Below are 24,026 nucleotides of genomic sequence, written 5' to 3'. Positions count from 1 at the left end.
CAACAAAGGGTATATAACAAAGTATTGAGAAACTTTTGTTATTGACCAAATACTTATTTTCCACCATAATTTGCAAATAAATTCATAAAAAATCCTACAATGTGATTTTCTGGATTTTCTTTTCTCATTTTGTCTGTCATAGTTGACGTGTACCTATGATGAAAATTACAGGCCTCTCTCATCTTTTTAAGTGGGAGAACTTGCACAATTGGTGGCTGACTAAATACTTTTTTTCCCCACTGTATATATATATATATATATATATTTTTTTACATCTATGAGATGTACTATGTGAATTACTGTTTGAGTGAACCTTCTTTTTTATATAAATTAAAAGATTGGATGCATCAAAATGAAAAATACAATGGTGCCATCAATTATTATACAATGGTACCTTCAACTTCCCCCTCATGCATCCTTAATTTTCTAAGACCAAATTTCCCCATTTGTGGTTCTATAACTTGAGGGCGTTGTCCATTTCTTTTAAAGAAACACATTTTGACAATATGTCAAGAATTAGCAGGAAGGAACAACAAAGGAAGTTGGTTAACAGAAGGGTAAACTGCAGCAACAATACTGTAAGGACTCATAGGGAGGAGTAGTCTGTCATCATCTGTGTTTTCCCTGAGAGTAGGGCATTGTCTGTATCAGGAGCTCATGGTGGTGGATAGCATTATCTCTTGGGTCACAGAAGGGCACAGAATCCATTCCTCTTCTTTGCCTTTCTGGACTTCCTTGTTGTTGCAAGGGCTCGTTTGGTAGTCTTTCTGAATATGTCCTCCACATTCTCCTTGTATTTGGCTGAACACTCCAAGTAGAGCTCAGCTTTGATCTTCCTTTTGGTCTCTTCACCCTGCTCAGATGATCATATATAGTGATCTTCCTAATTGAGAGAGGCCCAAAAAAACATTTACCTTGTCCTACTATTCTGAGGTAACCTTTCCTGTTATGCGTTATCAGGAAAATATTGTATGACATAAAAGTTCCCTCCATGACATGAACTAGCTCTATTGTCAAAAAGAAAATGGCAGATAAATAAATTGAGTCCATGTGAAAGGGTTATTCAGAAATTTGATTATCACTCACAAATGTGGGGAATCGCATTGTCATGACTGTCATTAACATAATATAATCAATGCTCTTGATCGTTTGAAAGTGTTTTTAATCAAACACTTCTGATCAAAGTCTCCCATTCCAATCACACAACTCAAATTCAACCACTTGTATTGCATTTTCAATAAACCCAATGCTAATTACTTATTATTATGTACAGTAAGTGGCATGGCAGATATACATTCAATGTACGTACAGTGCCTTCAGAAAGTATTCAGACCCCTTGACTTTTTCCACATTTTGTTACATTACAGCCTTATTCTAATATTGATTAAGACATTTTTTTTCCAATCTACACATAATACACCATAATGACAAAGCAAAAACAGGTTTGTAGAAATGTTTGCTAATTTTTTAATAAAACCCTGAAATATCACATTTACATAAGTATTCAGACCCTTTACTTAGTACTTTGTTGAAGCACCTTTGGCAGCGATTACAGCATTGAGTCATCTTGGGTATGACGCTACAAGCTTGGCACACCTGTATTTGCGGAGTTTCTCCCATTCTTCTCTGCAGATCCTCTCAAGCTCTGTCAGGTTGGATGTGGAGCATTGCTGCACAGCTACTTTCAGGTCTCTCCAGAGATGTTCGATCGGGTTTAAGTCCGGGCAATGGCTGGGCCACTAAAGGACATTCAGAGACTTGTCCCGAAGCCACTCCTGCGTTGTCTTGGTTGTGTGCTTAGGGTCGTTGTCCTGTTGGAAGGTGAACCTTCGCCCTAGTCGGAGGTCCTGAGCACTCTGGAGCAGGTTTTCATCAAGGATCTCTCTGTACTTTGCTCCGTTAATCTTTGCCTCAATCCTGACTAGTGTCCCAGTCCCTGCTGCTGAAAAACATCCCCAAAGCCTGATGCTGCCACCACCATGCTTCACTGTAGGGATGGTGCCAGGTTTCCTCCAGACGTAATATCTCCCGAGTGGCGCAGTGGTCTAAGGCACTGCATCGCAGTGCTAGCTGTGCCACTAGAGATCCTGGTTCGAATCCAGGCTCTGTCGTAGCTGGCCGTGACCGGGAGACCCATGGGGCGGCGCACAATTGGCCCAGCGTCGTCCAGGGTAGGGGAGGGAATGGCCAGCAGGGATGTAGCTCAGTTGGTAGAGCATGGTGTTTGCAACGCCAGGGTTGTGGGTTCGATTCCCATGGGGGGCCAGTATGAAAAAATAAATAAAAATATGTATGCACTCACTAACTGTAAGTCGCTCTGGATAAGAGCGTCTGCTAAATGACTAAAATGTAAATGTAAATGTAATGCTTGGCATTCAGACCAAGGAGTTCAATCTTGGTTTCATCAGACCAGAGAATCTTGTTTCTCATGGTCTGAGAGTCTTTAGGTGCCTTTCGGCAAACTCCAAGCAGGCTGTCATGTGCCTTTTACTGAGATGTGGCTTCCGTCTGGCCACTCTACCATAAAGGCCTGATTGGTGGAGTGCTGCAGAGATGGTTGTCCTTCTGGAAGGTTATCCCATCTCCACAGAGGAACTCTAGAGCTCTGTCAGAGTGACCATCGGGTTCTTGGTCACCTCCCTGACCAAGGCCCTTCTCCCCCGATTGCTCAATTTGGCCGGGCGGCCAGCTCTAGATGATGGAGGCCACTGTGTTCTTGGGGACCTTCAATGCTGCAGACATTTTTTGGTACCCTTCTCCAGATCTGTGCCTCAACACAATCCTGTCTCGGATCTCTACGGACAATTCCTTCGACCTCATGGCTTGGTTTTTGCTCTGACATGCACTGTCAACTGTGGGACCTTATATAGACAGGTGTGTGCCTTTCCAAATAATGTCCAATCAATTGAATTTACCATAGGTGGACTCCAATCAAGTTGTAGAAACATCTCAAGGATGATCAATGGAAACAGGATGCACCTGAGCTCAACTTCGAGTCTCATAACAAAGGGTCTGTATATTTACGTAAATAAGGTATTTTAGTTTTTTATATTTTTAGTAAATGTGCACAAATTTCTATAAACCAGTTTTCGCTTTGTCATTATGGGGTATTGTGTGTAGATTGCTGAGGAATTTGTTTTATTTAATCCATTTTAGAATAAGGCTGTAACATAACAACATTTGGAAAAAGTCAAGGGGTCTGAATACTTTCCGAAGGCATTGTTTCTAAGTTATACATTCACTACCAGTCAAAAGTTTGGACACACCTACTCATTCAAGTGTTTTTCTTTATTTTTACTATTTTTTACATCGTAGAATAATAGTGAAGAGATCACAACTATGAAATAACACATATGGAATCATGTAGTAACGAAAAAACGGTTAAACAAATCAAAATATATTTTATATTTGAGATTCTTCAAATAGCCACCCTTTGCCTTGATGACAGCTTTGCACACTCTTGGCATTCTCTCAACCAGTTTCACCTGGAATGCTTTTCCAACAGTCTTGAAGGAGTTCCCACATATGCTGAGCACTTGTTGGCTGCTTTTCCTTCACTCTGCGGTCCGACTCATCCCAAACCATCTCAATTGGGTTGAGGTCGGCGGATTGTGGAGGCCAGGTCATCTGATGCAGCACTCCATCCTTCTTGGTAAAATAGCCCTTACACAGCCTGGATGTGTGTTAGGTCATTGTCCTGTTGAAAAACAAATTATAGTCCCACTAAGCCCAAACCAGATGGGATGGCGTATCGCTATAGAATGCTGTGGTAGCCATGCTGGTTAAGTGTGCCTTGAATTCTAAATAAATTATGGAGAGTGTCACTAGCAAAGCACCCCCACACCATAACACCTCCTCCTCCATGCTTTTGGGAAATACATATGCGGAGATCATCCGTTCACCCACACCACGTCTCACAAAGACACAGCGGTTGGAACCAAAAATCTCCAATTTGGGCTCCAGACCAAAGGACATATCTCCACCGGTCTAATGTCCATTGCTCGTGTTTCTTGGCCCAAGCAGGTCTCTTCTTCTTATTGGTGTCCTTTAGTAGTGTTTTCTTTGCAGCAATTCGACCATGAAGGCCTGATTTACACAGTCTCCTCTGAACAGTTGATGTTGAGATGTGTCTGTTACTTGAACTCTGTGAAGCATTTATTTGGGCTGCAATTTCTGAGGCTGGTAACTCTAATGAACTTATCCTCTGCAGCAGAGTTAACTCTGGGTCTTCCATTCTTGTCGCGGTCCTCATGAGAGACAGTTTCATCATAGCGCTTGATGGTTTTTGCCGACTGCACTTGAAAAAACTTTAAAAGTTCTTGAAATGTTCCGTATTGACTGACCTTCATGTCTTAAAGTAATGATGGACTGTTGTTTGTCTTTGCTTATTTGAGCTGTTTTTGCCATAATATGGACTTGGTATTTTACCAAATAGGGCTACCTTCTGTATATCCCCCCATGATTCCATATGTGTTATTTCATAGTTTTGATGTCTTCAGTATTATTCTACAATGTAGAAAATAGTTTAAAAAATAAAGAAAAACCCTGGAATGAGTAGGTGTGTCCAAACTTTTGACTGGTACTGTACATACATACTGTTTGGCTATGCATGAAATCTCTACCTGGATGTATGTGATGGGGTTCTGGCCTGAAGACCACAGTTTCCTTGCCAAGGCCTTGTCTTTCCGCAGGTCTGTTTTGCATCCTACCAGGATAATGGGCACGCCATGGCAGAAGTGATGCACCTCAGGGTACCACTGAAATATATGTAAACAGAGTTAGATATTCTAAACATTCTACGTCATGCATTCTTGTGAGAGTGACTGCATCTACTGTGCAAAAATAATTGACCATGAACCTGATAAATACTTGCTTGAGCAAGTATTCAAATATCTTTCTGATACTCAGCTGACATTGTCACCTGTCTTCAGCGATATTAAATCTGTTGTAAATGTCATAAAACTTTATATGGCATGTATGTTGATAATGTTTCTTCCTCATTCTGTGGATTTAAACAGACAAACGAGCAGTAAAGTATGAAGAGAAGAAAGTGCAGTACCTTTATTAGGACATTGTCAGATCAACACCAGGTTGGCACTCGGTTAGGACAGAGGCCGTAATCAGTCATAGTCCTCTTGACCTGAAATGCACAGAAATACACAGAAACAGATGGATGTGCATTATTAGTCTGCCTTGAAAATAATCGCACAGCAAAAAATCACTCTCTTAAGACATTGGCTACTTAAATCAATGGCAGTCTTCTCTGTTATTCCTAAATCGGTTATACCTCTATCTTTCTTTAAAATATAAATGTTTATAACTCTCTCCTGAATTTCACTTAGGCCTATAGTAAATGATTAAGATTATTTAGCAACCAGAGGGTGTTTGTTATTGCATTTCTAAGATATCTTTGACTACTTAATAATAGCACAACACGCCCATTAAAGACTGTTTAGCCAGGTGTAAGTGCACTGGTGCTTTCAAAAGCATGGGTATACAAGACCTTACCTGCAGTATCGTAGAGGTTATATACAAATTATATACTATAATTTGTCTGCATGCAGAGTAATAATAGTGCTGAAAAACGAATGAAAATATATACACTTTTCCCTTAAAGCAAGTGTAAAAAGAGAAGAGAAGCAGCCAGATGATGAGCTGGCTTTGTCAGTTGTCTTACCTCTGGAAAGCCTTTTTTAGTGTAAACCATGAGGAGGGAGGTTTTCCCACATCCACCATCACCTACTATCACAACCTTCAACCCCTCTCGCCGCCTGGTATGCCCTCTGCTCACCCCTGACACGTTCTGTGGCATGGCTCTCTCTGAGAAGCTAGATGAAAATGTGGCAAAAGAGCCTCCTCTTGTTGAAGAAGATTTGGTTATCTGGATAATGGCCGCAGACACTTGAGATAAGAATAAATGACAAAAAACCCTGAGTGAGAAAACTAGCTTAACATAGTGAGTGAATAGCACTGGACTACCTGTCCATTGTCACCTTGTATATACCTGGGCTGAATATCCAGTGGTTTTAAGGAGGCTCCTCTTGGTTGAGTACTTACCATGACAGAAACGTAGGGCCTCCCCTTTTCTCTGCCCCACCCATTTATTAATGAATGGGCACATTACCAGTGCCTCATCAAGGAACACATGAAAGCCAGAAGAGACATAATCAAAGGAAGCTGACAACCCCTTGTTCATTAGCTGCAGAACAAAATCAACTGTTAGCAGGAGAGTGAAACAATTGAAATGCTTTAATATGGGTCATGGAAACAGGCCCTTTAGTATTATGGCTGTATGTTACAATTGGTGCTGTTCCACCCGTTCAAAACAGATTAAATGTATATGCCACCTAGTGGATCAAATGCTAAAGGATGTACATCAATCAGATAGTAGATCCTTTATGTACGAATACTGTGCTTGTTTGTAGAATCCATAGACCGTAGGTATAATCCAATAATAATCGAATCATTTATATCTAATAAAAATGATCTAATAAAACACAGTGATCAATAACTGAGGTGGGTGACCTGTACACGGCATGTACAGGTGTTTGTTTTCCTTTCTTTTTTTTTGGGCCACCTGATGAATGATTGTAGATTTAGGTACTTTCTCCAACAATTCATCGTCTAGATCCTACACTCTACATAGTTCTATTACTTTCCATATAGCATAGCTGTATACCCTTTATCTTTTAATGTAGGCCTATTGTATTGACAGAAGCTTAACATTATTTTCTTCAGTTTAAAGTATCGAATGTGCGGAGTGATTCTTAAGTGGGTTCCCGTCCCCAGTCCCCAATACCGTAAACTGGAAGGAAAAAAGTGCTATGACAACAGGTGCACAATGTAGGTCCGTGGGAGGCAGCTTTCCGTGCAGGTAAGAGAGAATTTGCAAATAAAAAAACATTGCAACATATTCTCGATTAAAAGAAAAGCTCGATAAAAATGTGCTCAAAACTAGCAAAAAATTTCAAGCATCACGAATTACCATAACATTATATTGGTAGCTACAGGGGAATCGCCATCTCTCCATCACCTGTCAGGGCGTGTTTCAATGGCTAGGACCAGATGATAAATCTCTCTAACGAGTAGCCAGTCTACCATCACATTTATACATTTTATCGTGTCGCATTGAACAATGTTTTTTTTGTTTTACATGTTGTTATATAAATATTATCAACATGGCGTGTAATATAGCCTATTGCATATGCCGTATGTTCAATAGGTCTACTGTTTACGTTTTCAGGTGTGGTGAATGTAATGGAAAACAACCATCAGGTAAATCACGGAGAAAAACATCCTCAGCACTGGAGGAGCTGCAAGTTGATCATAGATCCTGCGTTGAATAATGGGTTTTATAAAGTGTATCGTTATGATGGGCAACATTTCAACATGCCAGTGAGTACATTTAATTATTGATTTGTACATGTAGTTGTATTCATATTTTTAGGCTACTTGTTGAATGTTGTTCCAGATACTGTAGCCCTTGACCTAAACTTTCTTTTGACAACACACTTTTTTTCTGTTCCCACATGAGTGTTCTTACCTCCTTGATGTATGCTGTATCAGGTTCAGGACTTAGGGGTATTTCCTGTGGATACTGTTCGGGATCCCAGAATCTGTCCTATTTGGACCAAATTCAGAGACACTGACCTGCTGGTCCCCAAATTTAAGGTAACACCTAATTTTCTGTGACGACAGTCATGTGAAATGCAATTTCTGATCATAGATGGATAATAATAATTGTTTACCAACTGACAATCTGTTATCTGATTAATGTTTATAGATTGATGAATGCTATGTCGGCCCTCCCAAGGAAGTGACATTTGCCAGGTTAAATGACAATGTAAGGGAGTGTTTCTTGACTGACATGTGCATAAAGTACGGACAGATTGAGGAAGTGGAAATCTTGTATAATCCTAAAAACAAGAAGCATTTAGGAATTGCTAAAGTCATCTTCGACACAGTCAAGGCTGCAAAGGACACTGTGGAACACCTTCATGACACCTCTGTCATGGGGAACATTATCCACGTGGAACTTGATCCAAAAGGTACGTTAATATAATAGAATGATAATTGAAAATAATAATAATAATAATAATAATATGCCATTTAGCAGACGCTTTTATCCAAAGCGACTTACAGTCATGTGCGCATACATTTTTACGTATGGGTGGTCCCGGGGATCGAACCCACTACCCTGGCGTTACAAGCACCATGCTCTACCAATTGAGCTACAGAGGACCACTTAATTACACATACATAATTACACATACATAACTAATGTCAATACATGTGATAATAGATTATGATTTATGATTTTCAATTGACTTTTGGGTGGTGATCCATCTGACTCTAATCCTCCTCAGGTAAAAACAGAATGCGGTACTTCCATCTCCTTGTTAGTGGACTCTACACCCCTTGGACATTGCCACTGGGCAGTGATGAGCATACCCTCAATAGCCTAACTGAGAGATTGCAGGTAATATAATTCTACTGCTCTACTGTTCTAATGTGTTCCATTTCTAGTTCTTCGACAGACATAATTCAATCTTATGTTTATTACTGCTCATTAGAGAAGTTGTTTTTGGTTGTGGTGATGTGAGTAGACTCGGCTGAGGTGATGTGAGATGCTTCATTGCTTCATTTTAGCCATTCTGTTTTGTCTCCTCCATCTTTAGGACAGCAAACCTCTGCAGAAACTGACTGATGGGAGTTCATCATTGACAAGGTCTATTTCCAGTCCCACCAGCGTTGCTACACCTTTCTCCCTGGACACAGCCTACTCCAGTATCTGGCAGGACACACCGGGCAGCTTTGGGCAGACACCCCTCTCTCAGGGCACCCCTCACACCCCCTGCCTGTCTGGGACCCCCCTCTCTCAGGACTCTTGCTACTCCAGCCAGCACACCACCCCAGTCCACCAAGTCAGTCAGGGTGAACACTCCTCATACGGTACTCACAGACGCTTGAGGCGCGATGTCTGCTATCGTCAACCAGGGAGAACTTATATGAGATCCCACCATCGGAGCTCAGAGCTGAGCTCTCTCCTCAAACACCTCCAACCTCACCGTCCTCTCCAGCCCCAAACCCAGGCTGCGGGCAGCAGCTACAAATCTTCCTTCCTCTGGTATCAGAACCGCCTGCCCTCGGCTGATGATAACCCTGCCACAGAGCCTCCCCTCCACCTCTCCCTTCCTGAACAGGAGTCCTGGAGGGTGCCCTCTCTACCTCCTGCCTCTGAGTCTTTCCCTCTGAGCAGCAGCTCTGCCAGTGCCACAAGTATGAACGTGGTACCTCTGAAGGAGAGACCCCAGTCTCTCCCTTCTGGGCCCAATGCGGGCATTACAGAACCGACCCCTTCCACTCCCGATAACTCTCCTGGAAGCCCCATCCCAGAGGCAGAGAGCCACAGCCTGGACTCACGCATTGAGATGCTGCTCAGGAAGACTCAGAGTTCCTGCCTCCCTCTCCATGGTAAAAGGGGTTTGGATGCTGAAGTGCACTCTCAGGACAGCCCTGTTTCCCCATTCTCCCCTGTCTCGATGTACTCTCCTGAGTCTGACCGCACCCCAGCCCGTAGTGGATCTCCCGTTAACTCTACCCACCACACCACCAGTGATGGTCTGGAGGATGTCAGTCCCACTCCCCTCCCTGAGTGGGAAGGAGACGAGTCCCTTCCAGGGATGCCTTCCCTAATATGGACCTCACAGCCCCCCTGTCCCCCTGGGACCCTCTCTCTCACTCAAAGGGAGAGAAGTAAAGGAACAGAGTTGGACCATGCAGATCAGACAACCTCTGGTGAAAAGTATATGGGACGGGGACTCCATTCCTTATCATTTCCTCAGGTATTGGAGAAAATGCAGAGGATGAACACATTGATATGTTTCACACGTTTTAACCAGCAACATCATAGATAAAGAATTAGGGACAGATTTCTTGCATTGCACATTGGGGGGTGGGGGGTGGGGGGGGGGTTACAATCTATTCATTTTACATTTCTTTCACAGGGTCTCCATTTGCCAGGGGAAGACAAGGACATCTCAAATGCGGGGCGATCTGGAATGTCGAATCCCAAAAGCCATTGTTCCAAGAGCATCACAGTCAACTCCTCCATTCCCTCCTTGCGACAGCCTCTTCCAATCTCCTCTCTCAATCACCCTGCTCCAATCCCTCCCTCCAATCTTCACTCTTCAGTTCTCTCTTCCAATCGTCCCCCTCCAATCACTCACTCCAACCTCCCCATTCAATTCTCTCCCTCCAACCCTCACCCTCAAATCCCCCCTTCCATCCCTCCCATTCCAGCTCCTCTTTCTATTCCAATCCCACCTCCAGGATTCCCTCTGCTTCCTCAACACATTCCTCCTCCTCTCACTGTCTTTGGGCCTCCTCCAACTATGGCAGCCCCTCCCTCTATCGTACATCCAGTTTACCCATATCCCTTGAATACGCTGCACACTGTGCATATGGACAAGGTGAATGGTCTGCCCGGGTGTGGCAGTGTGCCAGTGTCGTTTGCTGGGCAACCCTGGCCCCTGCCTCCCTTCATGCCCACCTTCAACCCCTCTGTGCCCCCGCCAGGCTACCTGCCTCTGCAGGAGGACTCTCATAAGGCCACAGTGGAAAAGGTGCTGGCAGTCATTACGGAGGAGCTGAAGTCCATCGTGAAGAGAGACATCAACCGTAAATTGGTTGAGGGGGTAGCCTTCAGGGCGTTTGATGAGTGGTGGGATGGCCAGGAGCAGAAAGCTAAGGTGAGCTACTACATAGTTGAAGTCCAGTATAGTTGAAGATACATAACTCTTCTACACCACAGCAAAATATCTGTTTTGATTCTTGTGGTTTGTTGCTATAATGTTTATAATGCTTCTTCATTTCGTCATTTGTCAGACTGCTGTAACTCTTGTGAGAGCCATAGAGGGTAGAGTGGAGGTGAGGACCAAACCAAGAGACTCCCTAAGACAGAACATTGGCCAGCGTGGTGCCACCAACCTGCCTTCCTTCAAGGTAGGCTACTGCTGCTACCATGAAGGAGCTCAAACAAGGTACAGTGTGACTGTGTCTGTGGGGGTGATTATCATGATGATCGTGACTTGTGTTCATGTGTAGGTAAAGAAGAAAGAGCCCGACGATCGAACTGCCTCAGAGGACCCCAAAAGAAAGTGTCCCTACACACCTGTTAATGATGCGCATGAGAGTGCTGGTTAGTGCTGTGCACCAGGACAAGGCAACATATTCATTCCCCAGTACGATTTCAATTGGTTTTCAAATGAGAATATTGTGAATGCTTAGCACGCTTTCTTTCTCTTTCCCCCTCAGAGCTGGATAATAATATAGCGAATCACACATTGGACAGGTCCCCAAAAACTGGAAGTATTCCAGCTCTGAGGCGAAGACATGCAAGGCCACTGGAGCTGGACAGTGAGGGGGAAGAGGAGGAAGAGGAGAGCAGAGAGAAAGAGGGGGAGCCAACAAGAGAGAAAGAGGAGGCAGCAGACAAGGTTCCCCAACGCCAGGTACACAGAGGTTTCCAGCTGTCAATCAACAGAAATACCAAAATGACAAATGTATTTAATAAAATGACATGATTAAGTTGCAATGACCAGTTGTTTGGATTTTTTTTCAGCAGAGGGATGAAGATGATGACAATGACCAAAAAGAGGAAGAAGTGGACGATGATGAAGATGAAGATGAAGATGTGGTCTTCTCTAAAGTTACAACAGGATTACAGTCTCCAAATGAGGGTAATGTTTAAGAAGCTTTGAGTTTTTGTCTTAAGGGGTTTTAATAGTTATAATAAACGTAATGCTCAATGATTCTGTTACACCTACTGAAATGCACATTATTGTTTTCTCATTTACCAGAAGTTGCCAAGGTAAGCCTCTCGGAGGTAGAGTCTTACTCCGCAGAAGACAGTGAATACCTCTCAGAGTCTGACTCCTCAGACTCCTTCTCTGAGGAAAGTGAAGACTTCTCAGACTATGACTCCAGTTCTAACCAGGAGACAGAGGAAGAGGAGGAGACAGATGGAGATGCTGATGAGGTCAACAGGGAGGTAGAGTGTGTGGTGTTGTCATCAGATGAGGATGAGATGGATCTGGAGCCCCCGGCCACACCCTCAGCCCCTCATACCCCAGGCACAGAGCTGGACCTATTGGATGGTTCAGAGACGCTCCTGAGGGATCAGCCTGGGGAGGAGAAGCACTCAGTCTGTCTGACTGGAGATGTTTTTGGGCACACCAGCAGCACCAGCCAACCTGACCCAGGGATGGAGCGCCTGCCCAGTGAGCACGACCATGATCTCCAGGCCCCCTCACCCATAGGACTGCCAGGTAGATTTATTTAAAGACATGCATGTGTTGGTAAATAATAATAGAAGTGCTCTTCAATAACATTTGAACAACTCTTATGTATGCTTGGGTACATTGTAGAATGTCTTCATTTTAGGCCTGACAGCAATTACAGGGTTGAACAAAAAATTGTGTTTGTTTTCCTCTACCTACAGTGGTGGAGCCTGATTTTGAGGTGGAGATAGATAGCCCTGAATGGAGCATTGAGTCACCAGATAATGTGGAGAACCTCCGGCCTCTCACCCCTACTGGCTCTCTGGGGGACAGCGACTCAGACCTGCTGTTCAAGAGCAAAACAACCCCCCCTGCTGTGGAAGAGTTGGAACTGCCACACACTCCTGGTCGGGGAGCAGAGGCCCTCCTGGAGAGTGAGGAGGACTCTATGGACCATCTCCTCTCCCTCTCTCCCACAGACAGTGAGCCTTTGTCCCAGAGCCATCCCACTCATCCCCCTGCCTTAGCCTCATACCCAGCATACGAGGACATGCCCAAAACACCAGGCAGAGATGAGAGGGGTCTATGGAATCACCTTACCCCCTGGAGGGTGCCAGTGACACCGGGCAGAGAGACAGGCCTCACAGAGGGAGGCCTGGGGTTTAGTCCCACTCCCTGTAGCCCTTTCCCCCTCCCCTCCCTGTCCACCGGCCTCTACATCAGGACCCCACGAACCCCTGGGAGGGACTTCATCCCAACCAAGAGAACACACAGGAATACTACACTTATGGTGGCCTCTTCACAGAGGACTAATGGTGCTCCTTTATCCTGTGATGAATTGCTTACAGACTCATCTGTTCTAGCTTCCTCTCCTAGCAGCCTGTCTGAGTCATCAGCAGAGACTCCTGACCATGGGGGTGTGTGGCTTAATCCTAATCCTGGGACCCAGAGGAAGATGCCCCTGCAGGGCCTGGAGAACTGGTCAGGGCTGGCGGATGTGGAGAACCAGAGAGAAATGGAGAAGTGCTCTTGGAGGAGGGTACAACCGAGAATGAGGCGGAGGATGAGGCGGAGGATGAGGCGATGGCAAAGGATGACGTCACTGCAGACAGCCATGCCCTCTGTCTTCTCTGCCAGACCCTGTCGTCGGTCACGAAGTGAGGAGATGACTGTCCTCCACAGTGTCTGGAGGGAGGGTCTGGATGAGGAGGATGCCAAGCTGCTGCAGGTCACCTATGACAGGCTGCTACAGCAGGACAATGGCTTCAGCTGGCTCAGTGACACTCTCTGGGTCCCCCACCCTCATATCCTTTACTACAGAGCTGTTATTACCATACTGTCACTGGACACTGATACACTAATGGGATCTCAACTGTTATTGTGTATGTTTTAGAACTCATTTTTATAGACTAACTGTTGCACATTGACATTAATTAAGAATTGCATACATATCCCTCTATACATCAGTGAATGAGTGTCTAGTTCCCTTGACCCCTTTGCACTCACCAGAGTCTTGACGGAGAAGAGGAAGGAGCTCAATGATTGGATGCGGGACCATGTGACAGGATCTGCCCGCAGCGAGGGCTTTTACAAAATCAGCAAGATGGACAAAATGAAATACCTCAACAACACGTGTTTGGCTACAGACACCCAGGTATTCAGAGAGGAAAAGCTCTTCCCCATGTTATTCTATGCCATACCTGATAACTGACAGCTTTGATAATGGACATGATTTTATTTCTGCAGGGGGTGAGTCTTTCAGCCCAGCCGCAGCCCTCCCTGCGGTCTGGGTCTGAGTTCAGGTCTGAACAACGCCGTCTGCTCTCCTCCTTCAGCTGTGACAGTGACCTGCTCAAGTTTAACCAGCTTAAGGTCAGTCAACCACTCATCTGTGCCCAGACAGACAGTACAGTTTAGTGTATCTCTTACTGCAGACAACATGAGGCTTTACTCACAGACGATATTCCTGTGTTTCAGTTCCGCAAGAAGAGAATTCGTTTCTGCCGCAGTCACATCCATGACTGGGGCCTGTTTGCCCTGGAGCCCATAGCAGCAGATGAGATGGTGATTGAGTATGTGGGCCAGTGCATCAGACAGGTGAGACACAGACTGGGCCACAGTACACAGTAAATAGGTAGCACAATAAGGGACATGCCAAGTAAGGGGCACAGCAGACTGGTGTAACATTTTGATACATATTAATGTACATGTATATTTAATCTAGAGCTAATTCTTAACTGAGTGACTTGTGTGAATGGGCCCGCCACCCCTCTCCTCAGGTGATTGCAGATATGCGGGAGAAGTGCTATGAAGATGAGGGGATTGGGAGCAGCTACCTGTTCCGGGTCGATCAGGATACCATCATCGACGCCACTAAATATGGGAACTTGGCCAGATTTATCAACCACAGCTGCAATGTGAGTGGTTTATGGTCTATGGAAAAAAATTACATTTCAGAACTATTATGTGTTGTAAATGGTTTGATTTATAGTATTGATAATTTATAAAACATTTTGGAAACAGATACAATGGTCAGACTATCACACTTAGGGGTTGTAAATGGAGGGTATATTACCGGAAACGTTCAAAGTTTACCAGTAAAATACCAGAATTTTGGCATTTTCAATCTAGCACAAGACACCTAGTGGCCCTTTTGGTACTTCAGATTATTACAGGTGTCTAATTATCTCTGTCCCTCTGTGTGTTAAATTAATTAAATAATTAATTAAGTAATTAAAAAATATGATTGCTGTAAAACATTATCCTAAATATAAACCATCAACTTAGTTAATACCATTGGTGTTTAATATGAGGGTTTCAGTATGAAATATACTTTATATTTTTTACACACTTATTTATTTTACTATGTCAGTATGTATTTGTTGTCAATGTTTTGGCGTCAAACTGGTGACAGTTGTGAAAAAAGTATATAGTTTCAGAGTTAATAGAAAATAATGCAATTGTTGATTAGATGCTTTTTTCATTAATTAGGCTATTTTCTCTTGAACCATATGGTCTATCCACTAGAAACTCATGGACAATATGGACATAGATATAAAAAATGAATACTAAACATTAATACATTTTTCAAAAGTTATTCAAGTGTAAATTACCAAAGTTATAATAGATTGCCATAGATTTTTGGTTAATTACCAAAATGACTGAATATTCCAGTAACTTTGGTAAATTACCGGTAGCTTTGCAACCCTAATCACACTGATGATTTAGTAATCATTTTTCTCTCTTCAGCCTAATTGCTATGCAAAAATCATCACAGTGGAATCCCAGAAGAAGATAGTGATCTACTCCCGGCAGCCCATCGGTGTCAATGAGGAGATCACGTATGATTACAAGTTCCCCATTGAGGATGAGAAGATTCCCTGTCTGTGTGGAGCAGAGAACTGCCAGGGCTCCCTCAACTGAACTCTGAACCCTTGTCTCCAGCCCCCCTCTCAAGCATTAACTCCTGACTGTCCTGCTGCCTTACAGTTCCTGACATAGGAAAAATAATGCCTCCCTTTCCAACCAAGGTTCATGAAGAGTGGAGCAAGCTGAAAAAAAAAGTGTTTTATTGTTAAAACAGTTTGTGAAAAAAACACACCCCCACTGCACCAGGGATGGGCGCTGTTCTCCTCTCCCTTAAAAGTACTATACAGGATGGGGTATGATATTACCTTGCCCTGTTGAGGTGATTTCTTGTGCAAATGTGTACATGATGAGTTAAATGTTTTCATTCATGAGAGCTAATGCAGATATATTCTGCTTGTGTCAAGCATTTTATTAAGTTATTTTGGTAATTGTTCTCTCAGGTTTGTTGTTTTAGGCAGAGTGGTCACTATATTTATAAATTATTTGGTTCATTATGTCTTTTTCATAAGTTCTCTCTCTCACACACAAACAAATACTGTGAATGAGGAAGGAGTCTCAATGCAGTTGTATTTTTTATTACATGCTCTTAAAAACTAATGCTAAAAGTAGTCAAAGTAAAAAAGGTTACGAAAGCAATTGGAGGAATCAAAATGAACAAGTAATGTGTAAAAATGCCTTTTAGTTCATGGAAAGAATACATTGTGCGTCTTATGTTGTGGTTTATTACTTAGTTTCACTTAAATATGATTATTTTTTTAGAAGTAAGGCAAATAAGACAATATGAAGCTAAGACTACAGAGTTAATGTCATACTTAAAAATTGCTTGTTAATACCAGATTTTATAACATAGCTGGCTCAAATCTAATGATGATGTCTGCTCTGTTGCTGTTGCTTTGGATTGTACATCAACATATTTGATAATTCTTTGATCAGTCACAAAAATGTGTTTTCTAAGCCAGAAACAAATACACAGCCTTCAGAAAGTAGTCACACCCCTTGACTTTTTCCACATTTTGTTGCGTTACAGCCTGAATTTATTAAATTGAGATTTTGTGTCACTGGCCACACACAATACCCCATAATGTCAAAGTGGAATTATGTCTTTATGTTTACAAATTTATTAAAAATGTAAAGCTGAAATGTCTTGAGTCAATAACTATTCAACCCATTTGTTATGGCAAGCCTAAATAAGTTCAGGAGTAGAAATTTGTGTAACAAGTTACATAATGGGGCGGCAGGTAGCTTAGTGGTTAAGAGCGTTGTGCCAGTTATCGAAAGGTCGCTGGTTCTAATCCCCGAGCCGACTAGGTGAAAAATCTGCCGATGTGCCCTTGAGCAAGGTACTTAACCCTAATTGCTCATGTAAGTCGCTCTGGATAAGAGCGTCTGCTAAATGACGTATATGTATATGTATATATATGTATATGTATACGTATATGTATAATAAGTTGCATGGACTCCCTCTTTGCGCAAGAATAGTTTTTAACATGACTTTTAAATGACTACCTCATCTCTCACACATACAATTATCTGTAAGGTCCCTCAGTCTAGCAGTGAATTTCAAACACAGATTCAACCACAAAGACCAGGGAGGTTAAAACAGTTACAGAGTTGAATGGCTGTGATAGGAGTAAACTGAGGATGGATCAACAACATTGTAGTTACTCCACAATACTAACCTAAATGACAGAGTGAAAAGAAGGAAGCATGTACAAAATAAAAATATTCCAAAACATGCATCCTGTTTGCAATAAGGCACTAACGTAAAACTGCAAAAAATGTGGCAAAGAAATGTACTTTATGTTCTGAATACAAAAAATCGTTATGTTTGGGGCAAATCCGACACAACACATCACTGAGGACAACTGTTCATATTTTCAAGCATGGTGGTGGCTGCATCATGTTATGGGTATGCTTGTCATCGGCAAGGACTAGGGAGTTTTTTTTGTATAAAAATAAACGGAATAGAGCTAAGCATAGGAAAAATCCTAGAGGAAAACCTGGTTCAGTCTGCTTTCCAACAGACACTGGGAGACAAATTCACCTTTCAGCAGGATAATAACCTACAACACAAGGCCAAATATACACTGGAGTTGCTTACCTAGACGACATTGAATGTTCCTGAGTGACCTAGTTATAGTTTTGACTTAAATCGTCTTGAAAATCTATTGCAAGACTTGAAAATGGCTGTCTAGCAATTATCAACAACCAACTTGACAGAGCTTGAATAATAAAAATAAAAAAATTGTACAATCCAGGTGTGCAAAGCTCTTAGAGACCCAGAAATACTCACAGCTGTGTGCATTCTTATGTAAATTAGATATTTATGTGTTTAATTTGTAATACATTTGCAAAAATGTCTAAAAACATGTTTTCACTTTGTCATTATATGGTATTGTGTGTAGATGGGTGACACATTTTTTTTATTGAATCCATTTGAATTCAGGCTGTAACGCAACAAAATGTGGAATAAGTCAAGGGTTATGAATACTTTCTGAAGGCACTGTATTTAAAATTGGCATCAAGTAAAATATATTTTTTATGGTCTTTTAGTGTCACTAAATTATTCAAATAATTAACAATCATTCCTACGTTTGACTCCACAAGGCATGTCAATCATAATTTCAATTTGTGTGTGCACAGAGCAGCAATTTATCCATCAGTCATTCAACTAGATTCTGGTTCACCTCAGATATAAATTGTTGAACAAATGATTTGCAATATTTCTAAATTAAATGTAATCTTCAGAGATGATGGACATTATATCAATCGTGTAAATCAGAGGGGTACTTCAAATTTGGTTAGACACTCCATTAGGGGTCAGGATAGTCAAGTTCCCTCTAGCGTTCTGGTCTGCCTCGATGGCCTCGAAAAGAGCCTTGAAGTTGCCTGCACCAAAGCCCTAGGAAGAGTACAAAGACATGTTTTCACATAGTTTTCAGTCTAAATGTAGATCTGCACATCAATCTTTATCATCATTACATACTGTAAATTGACTTTTCAATCCACTAGCAAAGCTTATAGTCCTAAATTCAATCTGGTTATATATTGTTTCATTGGTAAGGCTCTTTGAAATTTCATGCTCCTCTCACCTGATGGTTGTGTCTTTGAATGACCTCCAGGAACACCGTGGGACGGTCCTGAACAGGCTTGGTGAAGATCTGGAGTAGGTAGCCATTGTCATCAAAATCCACTAAGATCTTCAGCTCCTGTCAGAGCAACAGGACATTAGAGTGCTTATCAGGCTGAGTAGCTAAGAACCTACCATGGAAGTTCAAATTAACTGAATGATCATCATAATGCAATTAACTATCAGGTATTTGGATAATTGAAATATAATAAATAATTGAAACATTTATTAAAACATCAGAGAAAATGGTGTCTCTGACCTCCAGAATGTCCAGGTCCTCACTGATCCTGACTTGGGATTGTTGGAGATTCTTTCTCAGCAGCTGGTAGTAGGAGTCTGGCACACACATAAACTCCATGCCACGCTCCTTCAGGTTACGGATCTACAACAAAGAGAATACACTAACCACACCAATCTTTCAATCTTCCATCTTCCATTAATGTGTATGTAAAAGTAACCAGGTTGAGCTTAGCGTTTTGTGTGAAAAGACTTACTGCGGTGATGATGTCTGATGTGTTCATGGCGATGTGCTGGACACCTGGGCCACCGTAGTACTCCACATACTCCTGTTAAGTCCAGTGAGTTTAGCGAGGTACAAGCTCTACCCATTCAATTTTTTGTAATGCTGTTTTTGAAAGGTACAGTACTGAATATGTGTATGGATGTCTTTGTTACGTTGGTAAACTTTTCTTTACATACTTAATATATGATATATTGAATAACATGGCGATGACTTGCCTGGATCTGGGACTTGCGTTTACCCATGGCTGGCTCATTAATGGGCATCTTCACTGTCTCTTCATAATTGGCCACAACGATGGAGCGCAGTGCACTGAAGTCTGTCTGCAGCTGCTTGTCGTCTACTGACCAGAACCGGTGGAAGAGCAGGTTATTCTGGTACCTATGGAAACAGAACTTACTACTCAGGAACCCCTGTGTGTTGGATGGACAGGTGAGAGACTACACTATATCTATCCCACAGCCCTCTTCCCTGGCCCTTCCCTTTAGAGATCAAACCCATCCCTGTTTTCTATCTCAGAGCTGCATGGTGGAGCTCTAACTGACTCCAGATGTGGGGAACCCCAGGGACCCGGCTCAAAAACTGTTAAGTCATAGTAGCATCTGGCCTATGCCAAACACCCTGGGTTACATAATACTGACGCCTCCCCATCCACCCATCTATTCACCCACCTAACTACAGCTGCATGCAGAACCATGAGGAGTAGTCAACTTGGCCTCAGTTGCATTGGATGGAGAACATTCTAGAGAATGTAAAATTAATCCTAAAATGTTGGCTATAGGTTGCTGTTTCTTTTATACTGCATTCAGTGTGTGGTAGAGGAAACTCTGATGTTCATGGATGTTTTTGTCTGGAATAAAATATACAGGCCAGTGTGTGTGTTAATACATCCCTGTGCCCTAGGCTAGGCCTAGATAATGCCTTACCATTCCACTACAGGCACCATCTCATCATCTGGCTGGTTCCCCACAACATGGTCAATGAAGTTCAGTAATCCACTGGGTCTGTAACGTTAGATAAGGCCTCACAGTGATGTCAACTGTTTAACTGAAACAGTCACTCGAATTCTGTCTTGTTTACAATGGTCTGTAAAGAGCACTATACTCTCTAACACCAGATCAAATTGTTCATACTCACAGCTTGGCCAACAAGGGGTCCCGGTGGAGAGGAGGATGGAACCCTGGGAGGAACAGCCCGTTGTACGCCATCCTCTCCACAAATGTGTGTGTGGTGTCCCCATACTATAGTGATATAAGAGAAAATCCCAAATCTAGAGCATACTGTAAATCTACTTTTCGGCTCTCAGTTTCACCAGATATTGATTGACTTACCGTCTGGAGAACAGCCAGCTTTACTCTGCCATATTTGTCCTCCAGTACATACGGCTCTTTCACTATGATGGCACCACGCTCTCTGGCTTTCTAGAGTATAATAGACAGATAATCATATGCATGTGATGAAGATCCAGGAAGATAAAAAAAGACTAATCCTATGGCTATGCATCTTTTCAATAAATCAAAGAAAACGATTGCAATCCAAAAGTATATTTACAACCCATCTCATTAGGAAAGAGGCATTCTCCTCATTCCAGAAAGAGCAGCGATATTGGTTTAAACGGTAAGCCTGCTTTGGTACCTGCACAAGGTAATCACAGTTCTCCACAGTGAATGCAATGTCCTTGGCTCCATCCCCATGTTTGACCAAATGCTCCCCCATTTCTGAATAAAGGAGATGGACAAAAGTATACTCAAATCGGAGTGGGTGAAGTAGCACACTAGTCAGTGACAGCTTATCTCATCATATCTAACCACATGAAGGATTACATTTTTGTGTCATACTGTACCTTTGTTTCCAGGATTGAGGGCGGACGCGAATACATAAATAATCTGTGGGGGAAAAAGAGCCAGAAAGTTACATGGTGGACAACCAAGGACCTCCATCACTTGTATCAAGTTACCTCACTATTATAAACATGTGCCATAATGAATTCAGAATGCTGCAATGCTCTGCTCACCTTGTCTTGTTTGACCACATGGGACACCACATCACGGCAGCCTGTCTCTAAACCCTGGTAGGCCAACGGTTCAAATCCAAGCTTGTTACAATAGTAAGATGCTGCCTGTTGAAACAGAAGAAAAAACACTATTGCCATTCACAATCAATCACCAAGCAATACAATATTTGTACATTTACTATCAGGCACAAAACCTTAATAACAGTTCTATAGTGTGTTGTGAACTGTAAAGGACTGTGGTGGGCCGCCACCTCCTGGTGATGGAGTGGAAAACCTCCAGCTTCTGGATCAAATTAAGAGCAGGGAGAATGGTGGGGTCTACTCTGAGGTTTCATGCCTATTGCCCCCACCCCTTAAGAGAGCCAATAGCCATCCCTCAGTGAATACTCCTTTAACTTTGAGAAAGTTCAGGAACATTTTTACCACATGAAAAAAAAAAGTGAAAAACAGCCATCCTGGCACATGATTCTCATACCTGTTTGGCATTTCCAACCCAGAATGTGATGTGGTCGAAACAGACGAACTTGCCATGGTCGTGCTTCGAACAAATCCAGAACAATTTAATACCGGTATGTATCAGCCCATTCATTAATTTATGAAATAGCAATTATACATTCTTAGATGTAAGAGAACGATTATTGCACATTTACACATATTGGTAGGCTATTTACACATTTTAAATACATTTGTAAGTTTCTCAACTATTGAATCATACTTTGAACTAGTTAAAAGTCATTCTAATAATTATGTGTTCATAAAAATATCTATGGGCAATTCAAAAAGAGTATTAATTAAAGGACTAACCTTTTCACCTCTGTCCATGTAGGTAGTCTAAATAGATTGATACAAAACATGACATATAAGCATTAACGTTAAAGATCATTCTTTCAATAGCTCACAAATCTTGGAATGTGAAATTGAAATAAGACATTGAATAAGATGACATAACAACAGACAATGTATGTAATGAATAATAATACTTTTCGAATAAATATATATTTTATCTTACCATCTTGTACCCTTAGCCTTTCAACTGCTTGAAAAGAAAATCAGTACAATAAAGTCGAGTGTTTAAACGTTCAGAATCAAGTTCGAACTTCCACGCCCCCGGTGTTCGAGGAGGAGGAGAGTGGGAGCGAAAGAGAAAGAGAGAGAGAAAGATCAAGAGAAGAATAGTGATGCTCACTTTAGGTTACACAATCATTTTTGCGTCATAATATACATAAACAAATAAAAGTAATCGAACGCTTGACTCTGTATAGAGCTTGGAAGACATTTTATACCAAAAGTTTATATTAGGTGAATCACATAACTTATTCAAATCGCATATAACAACAAGTAATATCAGAAAAACACGCACTTACCTTCTCTACTCAAACACCTAAATTCTTATGTTTTATTTCAAACTGAAATGCAAAGACACAGACATAATGCATTCACAATCATTTCAACTGTCAGGCCACAAACACCTAAATTCTTATGTTTTATTTCAAACTGAAATGCAAAGACACAGACATAATGCATTCACAATCATTTCAACTGTCAGGCCATGTGTTTGTATTTAGTCTCGAGAGGAGGTTCACTCGTTGAGGTTTCCTATTGGCTGTTCGTTTGGAAGTATGTTGGAGTCAGTCATCCACAATTTTGACATTAAACAAGTTTATGCTTATTGTGGACCCTTGCAGTAATTTACTATTGGTAGGCTACAATAGCCCCCCTCCCCCTTTTCATAATTAGTGGCCTAATCTATTAATTAATTAGTAGGCCTAATCAATGTATGAGAAAGTGTTTTATACCTCTTGCATCATTCTTTACAAATCCTCTGTGGTAGCTCAGCTGTAACGCCAGGGTAGTGGGTTCGATCCACGCGACCACGCATACACAAAAATGTATGCACGCATGACTGTAAGTCGCTTTGGATAAAAGCGTCTGCTAAATGGTATATTATTATTAACATTGGTATGGAAATGATTCTTCCAGAGATGTTTCATTGATCTATTGGTGTGTGCCTGATGTACTTTTGCCCAACATGCCAATATTGACAGCCCGCACAACTGATTTACTTAGTAGTGAATATGATACACTACAACACTACAGTTCTTCTCCTCAAGTGACCTAGTAATCTGTCTCAAAATGTGATGTGAATAAATTCGTTAAATTCCTGCATAAATGGGGACACCATGTAACCCTAGTGTGGACATGGAATGGGCTGCTGAAAAATTTATTATTCCTACAGAAGATGACATTTGACATATTGTCAAATTACACTACAGCAGAAATAGACTCCGGTCAAGCTATTCATTGCTTCCTAGATTGTGAGCAGTTAAAATTTCATAGCGTCAACCGAATCAACACAACACGAGGTTGCACCTTGTCATAGTGATGATTATATTATACTTTTTTTTTTTTTACAGCCATGTGGATTTATATCCCAGTGGGGGTGAATAGGATTAAGTACATCAACGAAACAATGCATTTCATAACCCTGTAATTTCCCTCAAGCACATGGTCATTACACTGACTTACCCCTTGTATTCATAGGACTCAGTTTCCAAGAAAATAAGTGACACTATCCGACAGGTGGTCAGAGCGTTGGGCCAGTTACCAAAAGGTTGCTAGTTCGAATCCCCGAGCCGAGTAGGCGAAATCTGTCAATCTGCTCTTGATCAAGGCACTTAGCCCTTATTGCTCCAGGGTCGCGGTCAATAATAG

The 24,026-nt window shown here is 42.0% G+C and overlaps 3 protein-coding genes and 1 long non-coding RNA gene across 4 annotated transcripts; 2 read left to right on the top strand and 2 right to left on the bottom strand.

Moving 5' to 3' along the window:
- Nucleotides 1-208: 208 nt before the first annotated feature.
- On the bottom strand, nt 209-5,812 carry LOC121583956 (rho-related GTP-binding protein RhoF-like). Its single transcript, XM_041899812.2, has 3 exons — nt 5,678-5,812; nt 4,623-4,757; nt 209-853 (listed from the first exon to the last, which is right to left on the bottom strand). Exons 1-3 carry the CDS (start codon nt 5,810-5,812, stop codon nt 686-688), a joined length of 438 nt encoding a protein of 145 aa, XP_041755746.1. The 3' UTR covers nt 209-685.
- Nucleotides 5,813-7,178: 1,366 nt separating this feature from the next.
- Nucleotides 7,179-16,697, top strand: LOC121583958 (histone-lysine N-methyltransferase SETD1B-A-like). Its single transcript, XM_045225485.1, has 16 exons — nt 7,179-7,185; nt 7,244-7,395; nt 7,573-7,671; nt 7,784-8,048; nt 8,367-8,479; nt 8,679-9,632; nt 10,473-10,751; nt 10,888-11,004; nt 11,624-11,741; nt 11,862-12,329; nt 12,503-13,605; nt 13,804-13,935; nt 14,028-14,153; nt 14,259-14,378; nt 14,561-14,698; nt 15,531-16,697. The coding sequence occupies exons 1-16, from the start codon at nt 7,179-7,181 to the stop codon at nt 15,702-15,704; spliced, it is 4,365 nt and encodes a 1,454-aa protein (XP_045081420.1). The 3' UTR covers nt 15,705-16,697.
- LOC121584145 lies at nt 11,124-11,735 on the top strand. Its single transcript, XR_006003664.1, has 3 exons — nt 11,124-11,200; nt 11,317-11,513; nt 11,624-11,735. It is a non-coding gene; the product is annotated as an uncharacterized LOC121584145 (long non-coding RNA).
- A 1,425-nt stretch (nt 16,698-18,122) lies between the features above and the next one.
- Nucleotides 18,123-22,440, bottom strand: LOC121584146 (4-hydroxyphenylpyruvate dioxygenase). The gene is made up of 14 exons (XM_041899985.1): nt 22,324-22,440; nt 22,119-22,145; nt 21,790-21,852; nt 21,315-21,419; nt 21,144-21,186; nt 20,936-21,018; nt 20,632-20,721; nt 20,438-20,541; nt 20,227-20,304; nt 19,519-19,681; nt 19,275-19,346; nt 19,040-19,162; nt 18,743-18,859; nt 18,123-18,552 (listed from the first exon to the last, which is right to left on the bottom strand). The coding sequence occupies exons 1-14, from the start codon at nt 22,324-22,326 to the stop codon at nt 18,442-18,444; spliced, it is 1,182 nt and encodes a 393-aa protein (XP_041755919.1). The 5' UTR covers nt 22,327-22,440; the 3' UTR covers nt 18,123-18,441.
- Nucleotides 22,441-24,026: the final 1,586 nt, after the last annotated feature.

This window comes from Coregonus clupeaformis, chromosome 16 (genome assembly GCF_020615455.1).
Source record: "Coregonus clupeaformis isolate EN_2021a chromosome 16, ASM2061545v1, whole genome shotgun sequence".
Classification (NCBI taxonomy): domain Eukaryota; kingdom Metazoa; phylum Chordata; class Actinopteri; order Salmoniformes; family Salmonidae; genus Coregonus; species Coregonus clupeaformis.
Note: the sequence above shows the minus strand (reverse complement) of the source record. Positions and strands in the feature narration are given on the sequence as shown.